General features: G+C 52.9%; 1 protein-coding gene across 15 annotated transcripts in view; it reads right to left on the reverse strand.

Annotated features, from left to right (window-relative positions):
- NLRC5 (NLR family CARD domain containing 5) overlaps window positions 1-15,828 on the reverse strand; it is an 86,449-nt gene that overhangs the window by 28,497 nt on the left and 42,124 nt on the right. For 13 of the 15 annotated variants that reach the window (XM_053210171.1, XM_027075818.2, XM_027075817.2 and 10 more), the window contains 12 exons: window positions 15,742-15,807; window positions 15,192-15,275; window positions 13,312-13,395; window positions 12,270-12,359; window positions 10,121-10,189; window positions 9,276-9,344; window positions 7,825-7,908; window positions 7,303-7,386; window positions 5,692-5,781; window positions 4,896-4,940; window positions 3,847-3,936; window positions 2,843-2,926 (listed from right to left, as the gene is read on the reverse strand). In XM_053210171.1, coding sequence (XP_053066146.1) covers window positions 2,843-2,926; window positions 3,847-3,936; window positions 4,896-4,940; window positions 5,692-5,781; window positions 7,303-7,386; window positions 7,825-7,908; window positions 9,276-9,344; window positions 10,121-10,189; window positions 12,270-12,359; window positions 13,312-13,395; window positions 15,192-15,275; window positions 15,742-15,807 — 939 coding nt within the window. The remainder of the gene's footprint in view (window positions 1-2,842; window positions 2,927-3,846; window positions 3,937-4,895; window positions 4,941-5,691; window positions 5,782-7,302; window positions 7,387-7,824; window positions 7,909-9,275; window positions 9,345-10,120; window positions 10,190-12,269; window positions 12,360-13,311; window positions 13,396-15,191; window positions 15,276-15,741; window positions 15,808-15,828) is intronic. The other 2 variants (XM_053210169.1, XM_027075816.2) reach the window with 1 other exon arrangement.

Below are 15,828 nucleotides of genomic sequence, written 5' to 3' on the forward strand. Positions count from 1 at the left end.
GCTATAATCTCATTTTTCCAGCCACAGCTGGGGGGGGGGGTGCTTAGACCCTCATCTGTGCTCAGACCACTGCCTGAGATAGTTGACATTGTCCCCCACTATGGCGGGTGAGCCTCAGCAGGCAGTGATGTCCAGCCACACTTTGCTCCCTCCAGGGCCTGGTCCGGTGCCTGGTATACAGCAGGTGCTTAACAGTGAAATAACGGAAGGGTGCTTTTTGCAGTACTGGCCGCAGTGCTATAAAAAACACCACCAGCAGCAGCCTGGATGTCTGTCTAGACTCTAGAGAGGGGTGGTTGAATCACCTGTGGCATATCCAAACTGTGGAGGGTTAATATTAAAAGGCATAAGTGTAAAAAATAAAAGGTACAGATATACAAACGTTACATAAAAACGCATTAGAAACAATCAGGATGATTAAAAATTCATGGGCTACTCCATGATTTTAATATGTCATATAGTAATGTTAATATTTCAGGTCTGATAATGGTTTTGTGGTTATACAAAAAAATAAAGAGTACTCACTTTTCAGTTTCCCATACTGAAATAACTACAGATGCAGTCGTAAGGTGTCTGGGAATCGCTTCGAAATAACGTCTGTGTGCACGTGTGTGTTGGGGCCGTGACGTGATAATTATTGAGGCAGGTGGAAGGGACTGAGGGCCCACTACAATATTCGCTCTACTTTTTTTTTGAGAGAGAGAGAGAGGGCGCTAGTGAGTGAGGGGCAGAGAGGGGGAGAGGGGGGAGAGAGAGAGAGAGAAAGAGAAAGAGAGAGAGAGAGAGAGAGAGAGAGAGAGAGAGAGAGAGAGAGAGAGAGAGAATCCCATGAGGGACAGAGGAGGTGGCTGGAGAGACAAAGAGAAGCAGGGCTCACCAAAAGCAGGGCTGGAACTTACCCGATACAGGGCTCAAACTGTCAAACTGTGAGATCATGACCTGAGCTGAAGTCAGATACTTAACAACTGAGCCACCCAGGTGTCCCTTATTCATTCTATTTTTATATATGTTTGAAAGTCTCCATTACAGAAGTGTGTGTGTGTGTGTGTGTGTGTGTGTGTGTGTGTGTGTGTTTAATAAAAAAGTAACTTCACAGTAGGGAAATCAGACAAATGGTATCTCGGCTAGGCGGTCAAGGTCAACATCAACAGTGCTAAGTCAAGTCCATAGCATGCACCTCTGAGACGCGACGAGAAGGATGCTTCACTTCTGTGGTCTTCTTCCCCCCAAACCCATAACTCCAGTTCATCCGTGAGAAAAACATCAGACAAAAGCAAATTGAGGGGCGTTTCACAAACCATGTCACCAGTACTCCTCAAGGCTGTCAAAGTCATGAAAAATAAAGACTAAGAAACTGTCACAGACCAGATAGACTAAGGACATTGACTAACTGCATTGTGGGATCTTGGACAGGATTCTGGATCAGAGAAAGGGCCTTCGTAGAAAACTGGTGACATCCCAATCAAGCCTGGAGTGCAGTTAATAGTCCTGTAGCAAAGTTGATTTCTCAGTTGTGACAAATGTACCATGACAAGTGATATAAACAGTAGGGGCAGTGGGTGGAGGAATTCTCTGGACCAGTTTTGCAACTCTTCTGGAAATCAAGTCTTAAGCTATTCTAAAATAAATGGTTTATTAAAATGTTTACTGGCGGGGCGCCTGAGCGGCTCAGTCGGTTGAGTGACCGACTTCGGTTCAGGTCATAATCTCATGGTTCGTGAGTTTGAGCCCCGTGTCAAACTGACCACTCAGAGCCTGGAGCCTGCTTCAGATTCTGTGTCTCCCTCTCTCTCTGCCCCTCCCCCACTCATGCTCTATCTCTCTCTGTCTCAGAAATAAATAAACATTAAAGAAAATTTTTTTTAAAAGTCTACTGGCTCCATATTCCAGGAAAGCCACGATGTACTGTCACGAGACAGAAGCTCGTCGCAGAGACGTTACACAGTAAGATCCTGTGTCGGTTAACAATGTCAAAACCCCCTTGTTCTGTGTCCATAAGCATTTGCACACGGAGAAAGGCACGGAAAGACGGATACCAGGTGATGAACATGGATGAGCCTGCTGCGAGGGTCAGAGATGGGGGTGGGAAAGTGGGAACAGAGACCGTAGTGAGTGGGAGAATCATGTCAGTGAAGCTGTCGAATGCAGTGGGTCTGTGACCGCAGATAGGTAAAAACGGAACATGCACACGGATGAGGAGTGGAGGGTCCCAGGGACAAAGGACAGCACTGACTAGAAGAGGAGAGGGGCATATTTAGGTGAGGCAGGCTTGTCTTGGATTTCTTTACTTTAAGGTAATTACTGTCAGAAGGTGACAACGATGAGGACCAAAGGAAAGGCCGAGCATCTCTGCAGATGACAAAGCTGAGGCACGGGGAGTTAGAGCCATTTGCCCAAAGTCACCCAGCCTGGAGGTGGCTGGGCCGGGACTCCTTTGATTCTAAGGTCCAGTCTCTGGTCACAGACCCCAGTGTTCTGGGGTGGGTGAGCTGCTAACCAGGAGAGAGAGGCCCGGAGGAGGGGCCTTCAGAGGTGATCTGCTTTAGCCATGGAGGCAGCCCGGGGGGTGGTCAGGGCTCCAGGGATGGAGGGAGCAGATCGGGGCTCCCAGGAGCCCGGGGTTGAGCAGATGGGGAAAGGGAAGCGGCCTCTCCCAGGAGGAGGGGCAAGGTGCCCTGTGGGACACAAGGAGCCTTCCACCAATAGGTCAGGGGTGGGCAGGGCTACAGGGTCTGGTGGGAAGGGACCAGCAAAGACTCACCTCTAGCCAGGATACCCCCACCCCCACCCACGGGGCAGATGCCCACATGGTGTCCTCTAGGGCTGTGTCCTCCTTACTTACTTGACTTCCAGAGGCCCCGGGCACTTCTCCAGAGTCTCACAGAGGTGGGTGAGGCTCAAGGGCTCCAGCAGACACTGCCGGAGGCTGAAAGGGAGCAGTGGGCGGGGCAGGGCGTCAGAGAGGACCCAGGGCCCTTCTGCAGCCCCAGGGACCTCCCCTTCTCCCTCTGCCCCTCCTCCTCCACCTCTAGGCTGCAGGACCCTTCCCTTTCAGGGCATGCTCTGCACTCCAAGTGTCCCCTATAGCCCGATCCCCACCACTCAGACATTGACAGTAAAGGACTCCAAGTGCCTAGCTGCCCTTGCTCAGTTCCAAGGCCTCCCCACTGCCACTGCTCTTGCCTGGGTCCAGGCCACCACTGTTACTTGCCTAGACCACTTTAACACCCTCGAACTCCCCTCTGGCCTCCATGTAATCCTTCTCCACCTGCCAGTATCTTATCTCTTAAACGCAAATCTGACCATGCTTCTCAGGAGCTTAAGTCCCCTGTGGCTCCCTATTACTCTTATGCTAAAAGCAAAAGGCCTTCTCCATGGCCTCACTTGCCTTCGCTCACCTCCACTTGCCCTGTATATGTCCCAGCCACACTGACATGCTTCCCAAGAACCAAGCTTTCCCTCCTCAGGGCTTTTGCCCAAGTTGACCCATCTGCCTGGGACACCCCTCCCCACTCTTCTGCTGGATAACCCTGTTTGGTCCCCAGCTGAGGTGGCTCTCTTCCTAGGTGAGGAAAGCAAGGCCCAGAGAGGGGAGGGGCCCAGCCATGGTCACACAGCCCCCCGAGGCAGAGCTGGGAAGTCTTCTGAGAAAACAACAATGTGGTGTCTTTTCTCAAGGGAGAAGTCTGGGCCCGGCAGCCCCCCTCACCAGCCTTCATACTGGCCCTCTTTCTCTTCCCTCAAACTCCCTCTCTCCCAGCCCTAGCTCCCTTTAGCCTTTCCTCACTCCCTGACCCTTCACCCCTATCATGGTTACCCCCAAATAAGAAGTGGGTAAGACAGTACCAGACGCTCCTGAGGATGCAGCGCTGATCAAACGCGGAGAACTGGGCTCCTGCTGGGAACTCTGGCAAAGGTCCACCAGCCAACTGATCCCTTGGGGTGGGGAGACCGTTTTGAGAGGGAAGTTCAAATCGTGCACATTGGAAGAAAGACTCAGAAGTCAGGGCTGCAGGGGGCCTAGGGACAACCAAGGCCCTCACTGCACAGATGGGGAAACTGAGGCCCATGAAAGGGAGACCAGAGTGAGAAAAGCCAGCAGCTTACACATGGTCCAGGTGGCAGCACCTGACTAGGTCAGGGGGAGCCAGGAGGGAGCCCCTCCTCTTTCTGATCACCAGTGTGGCATTCACGGACTTCACCTTCCTGTGCCTCCATTCTTTAGGCTTCAAGAACCCAGAGTCCCCAGAAACGGAGACCTGGGCCCAGGACGTACGACCACCCGGGCCTTGGGCCACTCCAGCTTCAGACGGCCCAGCTGGTCTGGCAATGCTTTCCCCTGACACCTTAGCTGGGAACACCTTCTGCCCAGCTGCTGGGCCCACATCAGGCCGCCCCGGGGCTTGCAACCTCCCACGAGAGCCCAGGGTACCCGGCCCCACTAGGGGGCAGCCAGAAATATCTGCGCAGAACCAACTGTCGATCCTTGTTTACTGCAAAGGTGGGGAGACTTTGTCGAGCACCAACGGTTCTTGGCTTCTCAAATGCCATACTCACACAAGGTCAGAAGTCTGCAGAAATCTGCCAAATGTCTCCAGGGACGAAGCCTCGCTGCCCTCCCTCCCCCTCGGCAGCCCTGAGCCAATGCCTGCTCTGGGCTGTAACACCACCACTGTGGCCTCCCTCCCCAACTGCACTGCCTCCTTCCAAGAGAGACCTCAGCGGCCGATGACCACAAACCTACTGACACAGGGGTACATGCGCAGAAGTGGTGCCACACCTGCGTGGGTTACTCTAGGGCTAAAGGCATGGGGCTGGGGTGGGGGGCACCCGGAGGAAATGGGGACCGGGGGGAGAGGGGAGCCCACACTACCCCCGGAGCTCTCCCTCCTCACCTGCTTCTTCTGTCACCTCTCAGGATGACGTGCTGGCTCTCAGAGCTGCAGAGAGAGAGGAGGCATCAGTCTGACTGAGACCAGGTGGCCTGGTCAAGGAGCGCCTGGAGAGCGGTCCACTTTCTCAGCAAATACGACAATACGTATACTAAGCATAACTACACTGATTAGGGCACATCCAAGGTGCACCAATGACATGACTCCCTTTTATTCTCACAGTGCCGCAGTGAGGTAAGGAGGGATTCTTACCTCTCTTTGACAGATGAGGGAACAGGTATGGAGAGGCTCAGCGACGTGCTCAAATCTGCACAGCATGTAAGTGGTGAGCCTGGATTTGCACCTGATCTGTCTGTGCTCACACCTCCCGCTCTTGGAAGGGGAAAGGGGAGGACTGGGCAGACCTCACTGAAACCACGGCTCCTCTGCATGGCCTGGCTGGGTGACTTCCCTCCTATATTTTCATCAGCTCCAGAGACCCCACGAGTGAGCGCTCAATGGCCACCAGGGAGCTCCCAGTTTCCGTAAAAGTCTCCCAGGATAATCCAGAGAGTGAGCAAGGGAGAGCTGATGGATTGTGTCCCATGGCAAATTTGGAGAGATGTGAGAGTCCCAGGGCGACATTCATTCATCCGGCCGTTCACTCATTCGGCAGACATCTAGCACATGCTCACTGGACCTGGGACCATGCAGGGCCCCGAGGAAGCTGCACTGTGATCGTGACAGACAAGGAAGTGCGGTGGGAGCTGATGGCCTGTGCCGTCAGAGGGCAGAGTGGGGGGCCCAGAGGCACACTCACTTGACTTCCAGGTGGAAAAGCCACTGCAGAGTTGAGAAGCACTGGGTCAAAATGAACACCGAATCCAGGGACAAGCCGTTCTCACTGAGGCTGGAGAATCATAGGGGTGACGTTAACAGAGCTCACCCAAGACTCAAAACCTCCCTGTTTGTGGTGAGAACCCAGGGCAGGGGAGAGCTGTCCCTGAGTCCAGACGACAGAGCTCACTGAACCCCAAATGGTCGGGGGGTGCCTCTTCTAACTCCCTATTGTACAGATGGGGAAACTGAGGCCCAGAGAGCGGCAAGGTCTTGCCCAAGGTTATGAGACATGTCAGTGACAAAGCTGAGAATACAAGTCTGGTTCCCTGGGTCTGTGATAAATCTGGGGAGTGCTTTCAGGCCGGAGTTGTGCCTCAATTTCCCCACCTGGTAAAAGAAGGGCGGTGCCCAGTGCCAAATGAAAATGCAGGGGTTCCTGTTCAAAAGGCAGGAGCAAAGCTTTTCCTTTCTTTTGGGTCTGTCAATCTGTCACGGTGTTTTTCTATCTGCCGTTTAACATCGCACTCCTCTGGCACGGGTACTGGTAGGTGAGTGCGGACTCTCATGGGTCTGGGGTCAGAGTATTTCACAGTATGGAGGAGGTCACATGGAAATTTGCGCCCATCTACATATAATTTGCCTGCAGTGGTGAGGCCTACCTCCCCACCCACATGCAGGCCCAGAACAGGAACAGAGGCCACCCCTTCTTCCCAGATCCCACAGCAAGACAGCAGGGAGGGCCCTCAGGCCACAGCACTCATTCTGAAGTTGTAGACAAAACCAGAGCCAGCCCCTCTTATAGTTTAGGTGTTAACTGGGAACCAGGGGCCCAGAGAGGTGAGGTAACTTGCCTCAGGTCACACAGAGAACTAATAGTTGTGAGCTCTCCCCAGGGGCTCCTCTCACCGTAGCCCAGAAGAGCACAGGAGGAGGAGATGGGTATGTGGGAGCCTAAAACACAGGGGTCTTTTAGCATCCAGAAGCTCTAGTCTGTTGCAGGCAAAGTCCTGGGGCTCCTGGCCTCTTTCTAGGGCATCCCTCCCATACTGAACATCTTCCCTCTTTCTGCTCTCCAGCTTCCCCGGGCACCCTGCTTGGGTATCCTGTCTGCCACAAATCCTCCCTGCCTACCAGCTTGTTCCCTATCAACAGCCCCTCCCTACACCCCAGGGCCAGCATGGCCGCCAGTTATTAGGCTAACTAATCATTAGGTGACACTTCAGCCATGCTTGACCAGGTGACCTGGGCTTCCCAGAGAGGCTGTGCAGAGACACAAAGACAGGTTCAAGAAACAGAACCTTAAGTCAGCAGCTGGATCACTGAGTCACAGAGGCCAGTCTCTGTTAATGAGAATCACAGCGTAAGTACCCTTTTTGAGCACTTACCATGTGCCACGGACTGGACTAGGTTACTGACTTGCATTTTCTGATTTAATCTTTACAATAACGCAGGAGGGAATGAGATGGGACACAGAACACCCCCCCCCACACACACTCTCTCACTCTCTCTCTCTCTCCTTCTCTCTCTCTCCCTCCCTCTCTCCTTCTGATGAGGACAAGCCTCAAGAGGCTTTGCCTAGTTAGCTACTCACTTCAAGGACTGTAGAGTGCCCAACCCTGGGAGCAGCTGAGCCAGCTGGGCCGCGCCTTCGTCCCCCAGAGCGTTGCCTGAGAAGCTGGGAGGGCAGAGGGGAGAAGAGGTTAATGCAGGATCGGATTGGGGCTGGTAGGAGCTTTGTCTCTCCACTCTGGTCACTCAGTCACTTAGCTTCTCCTGAAACTGGGACACCACCCTGAGCTGCCAGGCCGGATCTCAGAAGGTCCCACATGGGTCAGCCCAGCAGTTTCCCCCAGGGCTCCTATCCTGAGGTCTGTGATGCTGGGGAGTCAAGAATGGACTTCAGAGGGGGTCGTATGTGGGGACCTGTATTTTAGGGGGAAGGGGTAACCCCTCGCCAGATTCTCTAAGGGGTTCCTGATTGCAGGAAGGAAAGACTGCCGATCTGAATCTTAAAGAATCAAAACAAAACCCAGCACGCTGACACCCACTGCCTGATGGGCCCCTCGGGCCCCTCCCCCCCCCGCCCACCCACCTTCCAACAGCAAGCACTCACTCAAGGTGACTGAGGCGACAGCTTCCTCCCAGTGCCCTGCAGAGCTGTGCTAGGTGCTTGGCTTGCAAGCCACAGTGTGTCAGCCTGCAGAGGGGGAAGCACAGCCCTGCGGTGTCTGCCTCTTTGAACAGAGGTGACAGTGGCCACCACCCCCACACACATAGGAGAGGCTTTCAGGAGAGGGACGGGGACGCATCTGGGATCCAGACAGAGGGACCAACGCACATCACACACATCAGACATGCCACACATGCGGCATCTGCCGCATAAGGCAGTAGAAAGCCAGAGACAGTAAGAGACACAGGGAGGCAAGCAGACTAAGACGGAGAGACACTAAGATGAGAGACAGAGGAAACAGATGCAGAGATACACGTGCACATGCACCTACACACCCATGCACATGCAGGCATGTGCACATACACATGCATACACATGCACACGCACTCACACATGCATGTACACATGCGCACATGTATGCACACGCGCACATGTATGCACACATGCACACACATGCACACATGTACAAGTATGCACATACACGCACAAACATGTGCGTGCACACATGCACTCGCACACACATGCATACACATGCACACGCACGCGCACACATGCATGCACACACACACGCACACACGCATGCATGTGCACGCACACATGCATGCACACGTATATGCATGCACATGCATACATACACATGCACACACGCGCACACGCATGCACACATGCACACGCATGCACATGCATGTACAAACATGCACGCACACACATGCACACGCACGCACCCATGCATGTACATGCACACACGCACACATACGTACACACATGCACATGCACACACACATGCACACACATGCATATGCACACACAAACATGCACACACACATGTGCGTGCACACATGCACATGCATGCACACACGCATATGCATGCACACACACATATGCAGGTGCACATACACACACAGTGCCAGGAGAGGACAGACAGACAATGAAAGAAAAGGCAGCAAAGACAGAGAAACAGGAAATATAAGAGAAACAAGAAGCAATAGAGACAGGGAGAATCAGATGGACCTAGAGTAAGAGAGAAGTCCAGAAGAATATTGACAGGAGCCCTGTAGGGGCTGAGCTAAGTCCCAGGATGAGGAAGGAAGGGGCCATATGTCCCCATTCTCTCCATCCAGAGTCCCCGCAACTCATCAGCTGCTGGAGGTCAGGGGAGCTAAGAGGAGTGGGGGCTCCCAGGCAGGGAAGGTAACTGAGGAGTTGCCTCGTGAGCCCTGGGTGGGATGGACTGGGCAGGGGAGGTGGGAGGCAGGGAAGCCAGGCCACAACTCCTGGATACAACAGGTCGTGTCTTCCAGGGAGCACCTGAGGCCAGAGGCCTAGGGACAGGCTTCGAGCGGAGGAAGGGATGAGCCTCGAGCCACAGCCAGGCCTGCAGGCCAGCACCGTACCTGATCCTTGTGGAGTGCGGGGGCAGCTCACAGGGCATCTGCCGCATAAGGCTGTCATGGAGTGCAGCCCTGGAGGGACACACACCAAGGCCAGGCTGAGCAAACTCCTCAGCCCACTATCTCCAAGCCCGCCCTCAGCCTCACCTCCCGCCATTCAGTCTCTACACGAGGCCTGGGGACAGCCAGACCTTGGTTCCACTTGGGCTTCTTGGCTTCCAGGCTGTGTGACGTGGGACAAATCACGTAGCCTTTAGCTGGGACAACGCATGTGAACTGCCTGAATGTGCTGCTTGCTGCATGCACATCATAGTAAGTGCTCAGCTAACCTTGGCTGTTAGTATCATTAATCTCAACAACATCATTAGTGCCTTCAGAGATGTCAGCCTAGAGCTCAGACCTTACATAAGACATTGTAGGAGACACTGAGGGGCCAAGAGCTGAGTCTCTGCCCGTATGTTGGGCTGGGATACCTTGTAGGCGGCAAACTTCCTCTAAAGGGTCCTCCATGCCAGAGGGAGCCAGAAGTTCTGACCAAAATCAGAGCTATAGACCAAGCAATCCGCAGTCCTTGGGTTTAGGCTGAAGGACCCCAGGCTCTGGTGCTCTGCTGTGTGGCTATCCCATCCCCACCCCAGTACACCATTCTGTGTCACGGGGCAAAGGGGAGGCAGTCTGTCCTTTGACACTCCCTCTCAGGGCTGCCTCCCTTGCTGAGTCTGTCGGCTTCTTAATCCTTCATGAATCTGTCAAGGTTCCCTGGCAGCTGAGTGATGTTGTCCAGCTGTGGAGGCCAGGGAGGATCTGGCCCTGGCTAAGGATGTGGCCAGGGTGATGCTGGGCCCTACCTCTCCTGGATCCCTCTCTGTTCCTCCTGCTTCGGGGCAAACGTGAGGACCACGGTTTTGTGCAGCAGGCTGCAGAGAGAAGAGAGGAAGGAGACAAGAGGCTTACAGGGGGTCCTTGTGTCATTTTATAACCTCGCCTGGAGAGACCTAGAAGGTGTCACCTCCCGCCTGTAGCTGCAGCTACTTGCTGTCACTTCCTGAGTTTCTGGGCTCCTGAAGTCTTTCTACAACAGAGATTTTGCAAACTGATTAAGCCCCATTTCCTGACAAGTCCTTCAAAGAAAGCCTCAGTTCTGCTTTCTCTCTGGTGTGGCCCTCAGGTTGAAACCCTCCTCCCTCTGCTATGTTTTCGGAGCATGCTCGGTCGAGGGCACTCACCCCAGCACAGCGGGGTCACTGCCAGGTCCGGGACGGGCACCGACAGTCCACCCGAGGCTGTAACTTACAGCAGGAGCATCCCTAACCTCAGCTGTATAAACTACAAGCTAAATACACGTTTCTCATTGCAGAGGTCATACTTCTTCTGAGTGGAGAACTTACAAACTTTAGTAAAGTAGGAAAGAAATAAAGAAAACTACCAACCATCTTTTCTACCTATCAATGACTGCTGATAATACTTGGGATTATCAGTGGGAGACCACTGATAATACTGGGAGTTCTCCAAGTCTTTTGTTTTTTTGTTTGTCTGTTTTATTATTTTTTTTAAGTTTATTTATTTTGAGAGCGCAAGCAGGGGAGGGACAGAGAGAAAGACAGAGAGAGAGAGAGAGAGAGAGAGAGAGAGAGAGAGAGAGAGAGAGAGAATCCCAAGCAGGCTCCACACTGTCAGCGCAGAGCCTGACGCGGGGCTCAAACCCATAAACCATGAGATCGTGACGTGAGCTGAAACCAAGAGTCAGACGCTTAACCCACTAAGCCACCCAGGAGCCCCCCCTTTTTTATATGCAATTAATGTTCCTTCTTTTTTGCCTTTTTTTAAAAAATGAGATTAACTTACAGATTCTCTTTTGAAAGCTCAGTTTTTAAAGGCACAGGTGAAGCCAAGGTGACAAAATATTGATAATTATTGGTGGGAGCTGGGGTGTTCATGGCACCATTCCTTCTACCTTTTGAGTATGTTTGAAAAGCCTTACTGTAAAAGCAATGAATCAAAATTTTTGTTTATTTAATATGCCACAGTCAGCTCTCCATGCTATAATTGTACCTATACCACTATTTTTCATTGAGTTTTTCTCTCTGAAGATAACTTAGTTTACTTACCTAATATTCAACTGTTACACATTTAAAGTACGTTCATTTTTTCCTATATAACCAATGCTGAGGTGAACATCCCTGCATCTAAATGTGTTTATACCAGCAGCATGATTTCTTTACTATAAATTTCTAGCAATAAGAGCGTCATTCGGAATGAGCTAAGGATCCCTTATCAGATCATTATATACAGTGAACCAAGGTCTCTTAATCTCTCGTTTGGGTTAATTGGCGTCTCTCTCCTCCTCAAAGGAGGGACCACCCTACTCAGTGAAGAGCCCTTCTGGGTGGGGACTGTGTTGACTGTGTTAGCATCTGTCCTCAGCTCCTAAGACTGAATACTGAGACTTACAGAAATAAGGTTGGGCCCTGTCTTGGGTCAAATTCCCTAGAAGCAGAGCCTGAGCCTATGAATGGGGCAGTGGCTCAAGTGTCACCTGATGGTCACTTGTGTGCATGATGTACTAAGGGCCTGCTCTCAGGAGGAACTGGGAAGGGAAGGGAAGCAGAACAGAGCAAGTCCTCAGCCTGATCCCACAGGGAGCTCTGGAGCATGAATGGCACCAAAAGTTTGTCCCACCTGAGGCCAGAGGGCTGGAGAGTGATATCTCCGCCTCTGTCACTGGCCACTCCTGGTTGGGGGAATTGGGAGGGTTACCTCCCAGGCATCGCTGGCTCCTATCAGCCCAGGATAGTTTCCCGGAGAAGGTATAAGCTGTGAGTAGCCAACACCCAGAGGAGCTGGGAAAAGAGTGTTTAGGCGCGGCAGCACATTCTACAGGTCCCAAAGGCCTGGGACCAGAAAGAATTCTAAGGACTGAGAGAGGATGATGGGAGAGTCCCAGAGCTCTAGGCTGGAGGTAGAAGTGGGTAACAGTGGTCCACTGGGAGTTCCTACCTGATGTGTAACTCTGCGAGGGTCTGGCACATGCTTACTGCGCTCAGGACACCATACACCCCATCCACAGACAGCCCGTTGTCGCTGAGGCTGTGGAGAGGAGGGATAAGGTGGCAATCAGCCGGCAGCCAAAGTCCTCAGCCCTAGACCGCTCTGGTCCCCTCCTCCTGGCACAGTAGGCTTGCTGACTGCCACCCTCGGGATGTCCCGGGTCCTTAACCAGGGTGTCTCAAAGGATTCTGGCCCATGTGGATGAGCCAAGAGATGCCTGAGCCCCCTGCCCCACCCAGAGAATAAGGTTCTACTGCTTGAGCGATAAGCACTGACTCACTGTTTTCACTTCTCTGGGCCTGTTTCCTGGTCTGTAAAATAACCACCATTTTAATCCCATTTTACAAGTGGAGAAACGGAGGCCCAGAGACATTAAATTCTGTTAAAGCTACTAAGCGACAGAGCCAGGAATGAAATCCAAAGCCGAGGCCCCAAACCACTGTTTTGCAACCTCGACCTTTCACCCACTTTTAACCCACACTTGAGGCCAAGACCCCAACACATCCCAGCCAAACACCACCCTATGCCATACTGCATAATACCACAGCATACCAACAGCCTGCTACTCGTTCTGTCCACCCCACCGCCCCAACAACCCACCCCTTTCCCTCAGCACCATACCCCCCACTCAACATACTTCTCCCCACTCCAGTACCCCACCACCCATCCACCCGGTGCAATTCCCCACCCCACCCCACCCCACCCCAGGGCTGTCGTAAGGACAAAGTGAATGCAAGCCACTGATATACAAGGAACACGGTCTACACAGGCAAGGAGTTTTTAAGAACTGGAACGAAGACAGTGGCTCATGCCAGACAAAGGCAAGTCAGGCCAAACCACTCCAGTTTTGCTGGTACTGGGGACAGAGTAGGCGTGGCCAGTGCAGCAGACCTACGTCTGGTGACTGTGGGCACACGGACCCAGGTGGGAGGGACCAGCAGGGGCTCTCCGGGGCCCTCCCTGCTACCCCACAGTGAGGCGGGCAACTCACTCCAGATTCCTGGTGATGTCCAGCTGGGCTGCAGCCTCTGCCATCAGCCGACAGCCTTCATTGTCCAGCTGGTTCCCTGAGAGGCTGAGACAGAGGGGCCTGATGCTCTGTGCTGCTAAGGCGGGGTCCCCCCAGCCTCTGCATGCACGCCGTCCCTCCTTGACTTCAGCCAAAGCATCACTCTGGTAAGTGAGCCTTATTAATAATGGGTGCTGCAAGACTGTGCACTACATGTGCAGCATCATCCCAGCTGCTTCTATGATTATTGGGTATTTAATCCTCATAACAACCCTGTGAAGCAGGCCCCATTATTATCCTCACCTTACTAAGCAGCAAACCAAGGTACAGAGTGGTTAAAACACCTCCTGAAAGGGGGACCTGGGATTTGAACCCAGGCAGCCTGATTCCAAGGCCTCGCCCTCAGCTCTTTCTTTACGCTTCAATCTGCAAAACTGCTTCTTGTGATAAACTCCTTAGTCATACGGGCATCAGATCTACTCTGGGGATCAGGGAAGTTTCCCTGACATTTGAACGACTTGCTTGAAAAAACCAGGAGCTCGGTAGGTAAGGGGTGGGTGAGAGATGGGGGAAAGGTGATCCCGGTACTGGGCACAACTCATTCAAAGGCCCTGTGGCGTAGCACACAGGAGGACCTGAAAGGGGGACAGTGTGTCAGGATCGATGATTTCAGTGGCAGGGCAGGGTCAGCTGGGGCTTGGGGGGTTGGAGGCAGCGTTCCGGATCACACGGGATTTTAGCATCCGGGCTTTATCCTGAGCAGTGGGAGGGAGTGAAGGGGGCAGGCAGCAGTGGAGTGCAGTTCACTCTCTACCCGGTGGAGGTGGCCAGTGTGGAAGCAGGGGACCCAGGGAGGAGGCTGATGGAGTCATCCAGGTGAGGAATGAGAGCGGTTCAGACTGGAGAGGTGGATGAGAAGAGGGTGGTTTTGAGAGCTACGTGAGGGGTAGGTGGTCTTGGCACGGACTGGTTATGGGGGGAGAGGAAGGGAGCTGAGAGGTGTTTGGTCTGTGTAGCCAGGTGGGTGATGGGGTCATGCTGCAGGTGAGAGCACTGGGGGAGGGGCAAGCTTGGTGACGGCCAGGTGGGTGGAAGCATGCGAGTTTGGTAAAAACACCTAATCCTGTCTTGGTTCTCCCAGTAGGACCAAGTCAAGGCTCAAGCTTTGGTCACCAAGGCCCTCACCTGTCCATCTCTCCCTGGGGTGGGGCTACTCACCTCAAAACACATTATGGCATTCCATCACTCCACCCTCGTGCCTGTTTGATTTCCTGGAATGGTCTTGGCAGGGGTCCTCTCCGGATGACATGACAGGACCTCTACCAATCCCCAAGCCCTACTCTCAAGGAGCTGGACATGAATGGAATTTCTCCAGCCCCAAAGGAGAAGGTGGTCTCACTCTACTCTGGGTGAGGGAAGACAGGGTGAGGGCACCTGAGAGTTGTGGTCCAGAAGACAGGTGCGATGAGGCTTCTGCTCTGCAGGTCTCGATGACACTGGTTATGGGGACGAGGCCGGTGGGAGTCATTGTCTGAGCTTGAACCCTGGCCTGGACTCTTCCTAGCTGTGTGACCTTGTGCAAACTTACCTCTGTGTGGCTTAACTTCCTCTTCTATGAAATGTGTGTAGTAAACAGCACTTACGTCAAAGAGATGGGGAGATTAAATACGAGGATGTTTGTAAAAAAGCCTGGCCCAGGGCAAATGCTAAATAGTGGTAGCTGTTATGATACCTGCGTCCCACAAATTCTTAATGAGGCAACACGCCCTTCCTCACACCATGCTCACACACACAGTAGAGGCCCTTCAGACCCTGCCCTGCCCGCCACCCTTCTCCGCCCCAGAACTTCCCATGATACTCACTCCACTTTGTCCAGGTGGGGGCCTTCCTGGAGCTGGGCTATGAGTTCCTGCACGTCATGGACCCTGAGCTGACACTGCTGAAGCCTGAGGTCAGGGTGGAGGCAGAGGGGCTCAGGGCAAGAAGCTACACCATGCCTCCTCCGGCTCCAAGGACCACTGACAGGTGTGGGAGCCAGGAGGCAGACAGACCTGGGGTCTCATCCTGGCCCTGCTTCTTGGTAGCTGGGAAATCTTGGACAAGGTACTTAACCTCAGTCTCCTCCTCTATAAAATGGGAAGAATAAAGGATACTTTGCAGGGTTTTCAAATGAATTACAATGAGGTAATGGATATAAAATACTACAGTGCCCAGCAAGGGCTCATTAAATTATAATAATTATTGTTGTTATAACAGATGCTCCTTGTTCAAGCCGGGATGGGTTATTCATGTGCTTTCTCTGCTCCATGCCTTTATCCTTTATCCTCCTTGCCCCTGCTACACCTCTCCTGGGAAGGCACCTCCTTTCATATTATATCCCTCCCCTTAAGGCAATGGAGCCCACAGAGGTACCTGAGTGCCAGGCTTCTGCTCTGAGCCTCTTTCCTCTGGCTGGCATTTCCCTGTAGGTCTGATGCCCTGCAAAGAGCAAATCCAACA

Source organism: Acinonyx jubatus, chromosome E2, assembly GCF_027475565.1.
Source record: "Acinonyx jubatus isolate Ajub_Pintada_27869175 chromosome E2, VMU_Ajub_asm_v1.0, whole genome shotgun sequence".
NCBI lineage: Eukaryota > Metazoa > Chordata > Mammalia > Carnivora > Felidae > Acinonyx > Acinonyx jubatus.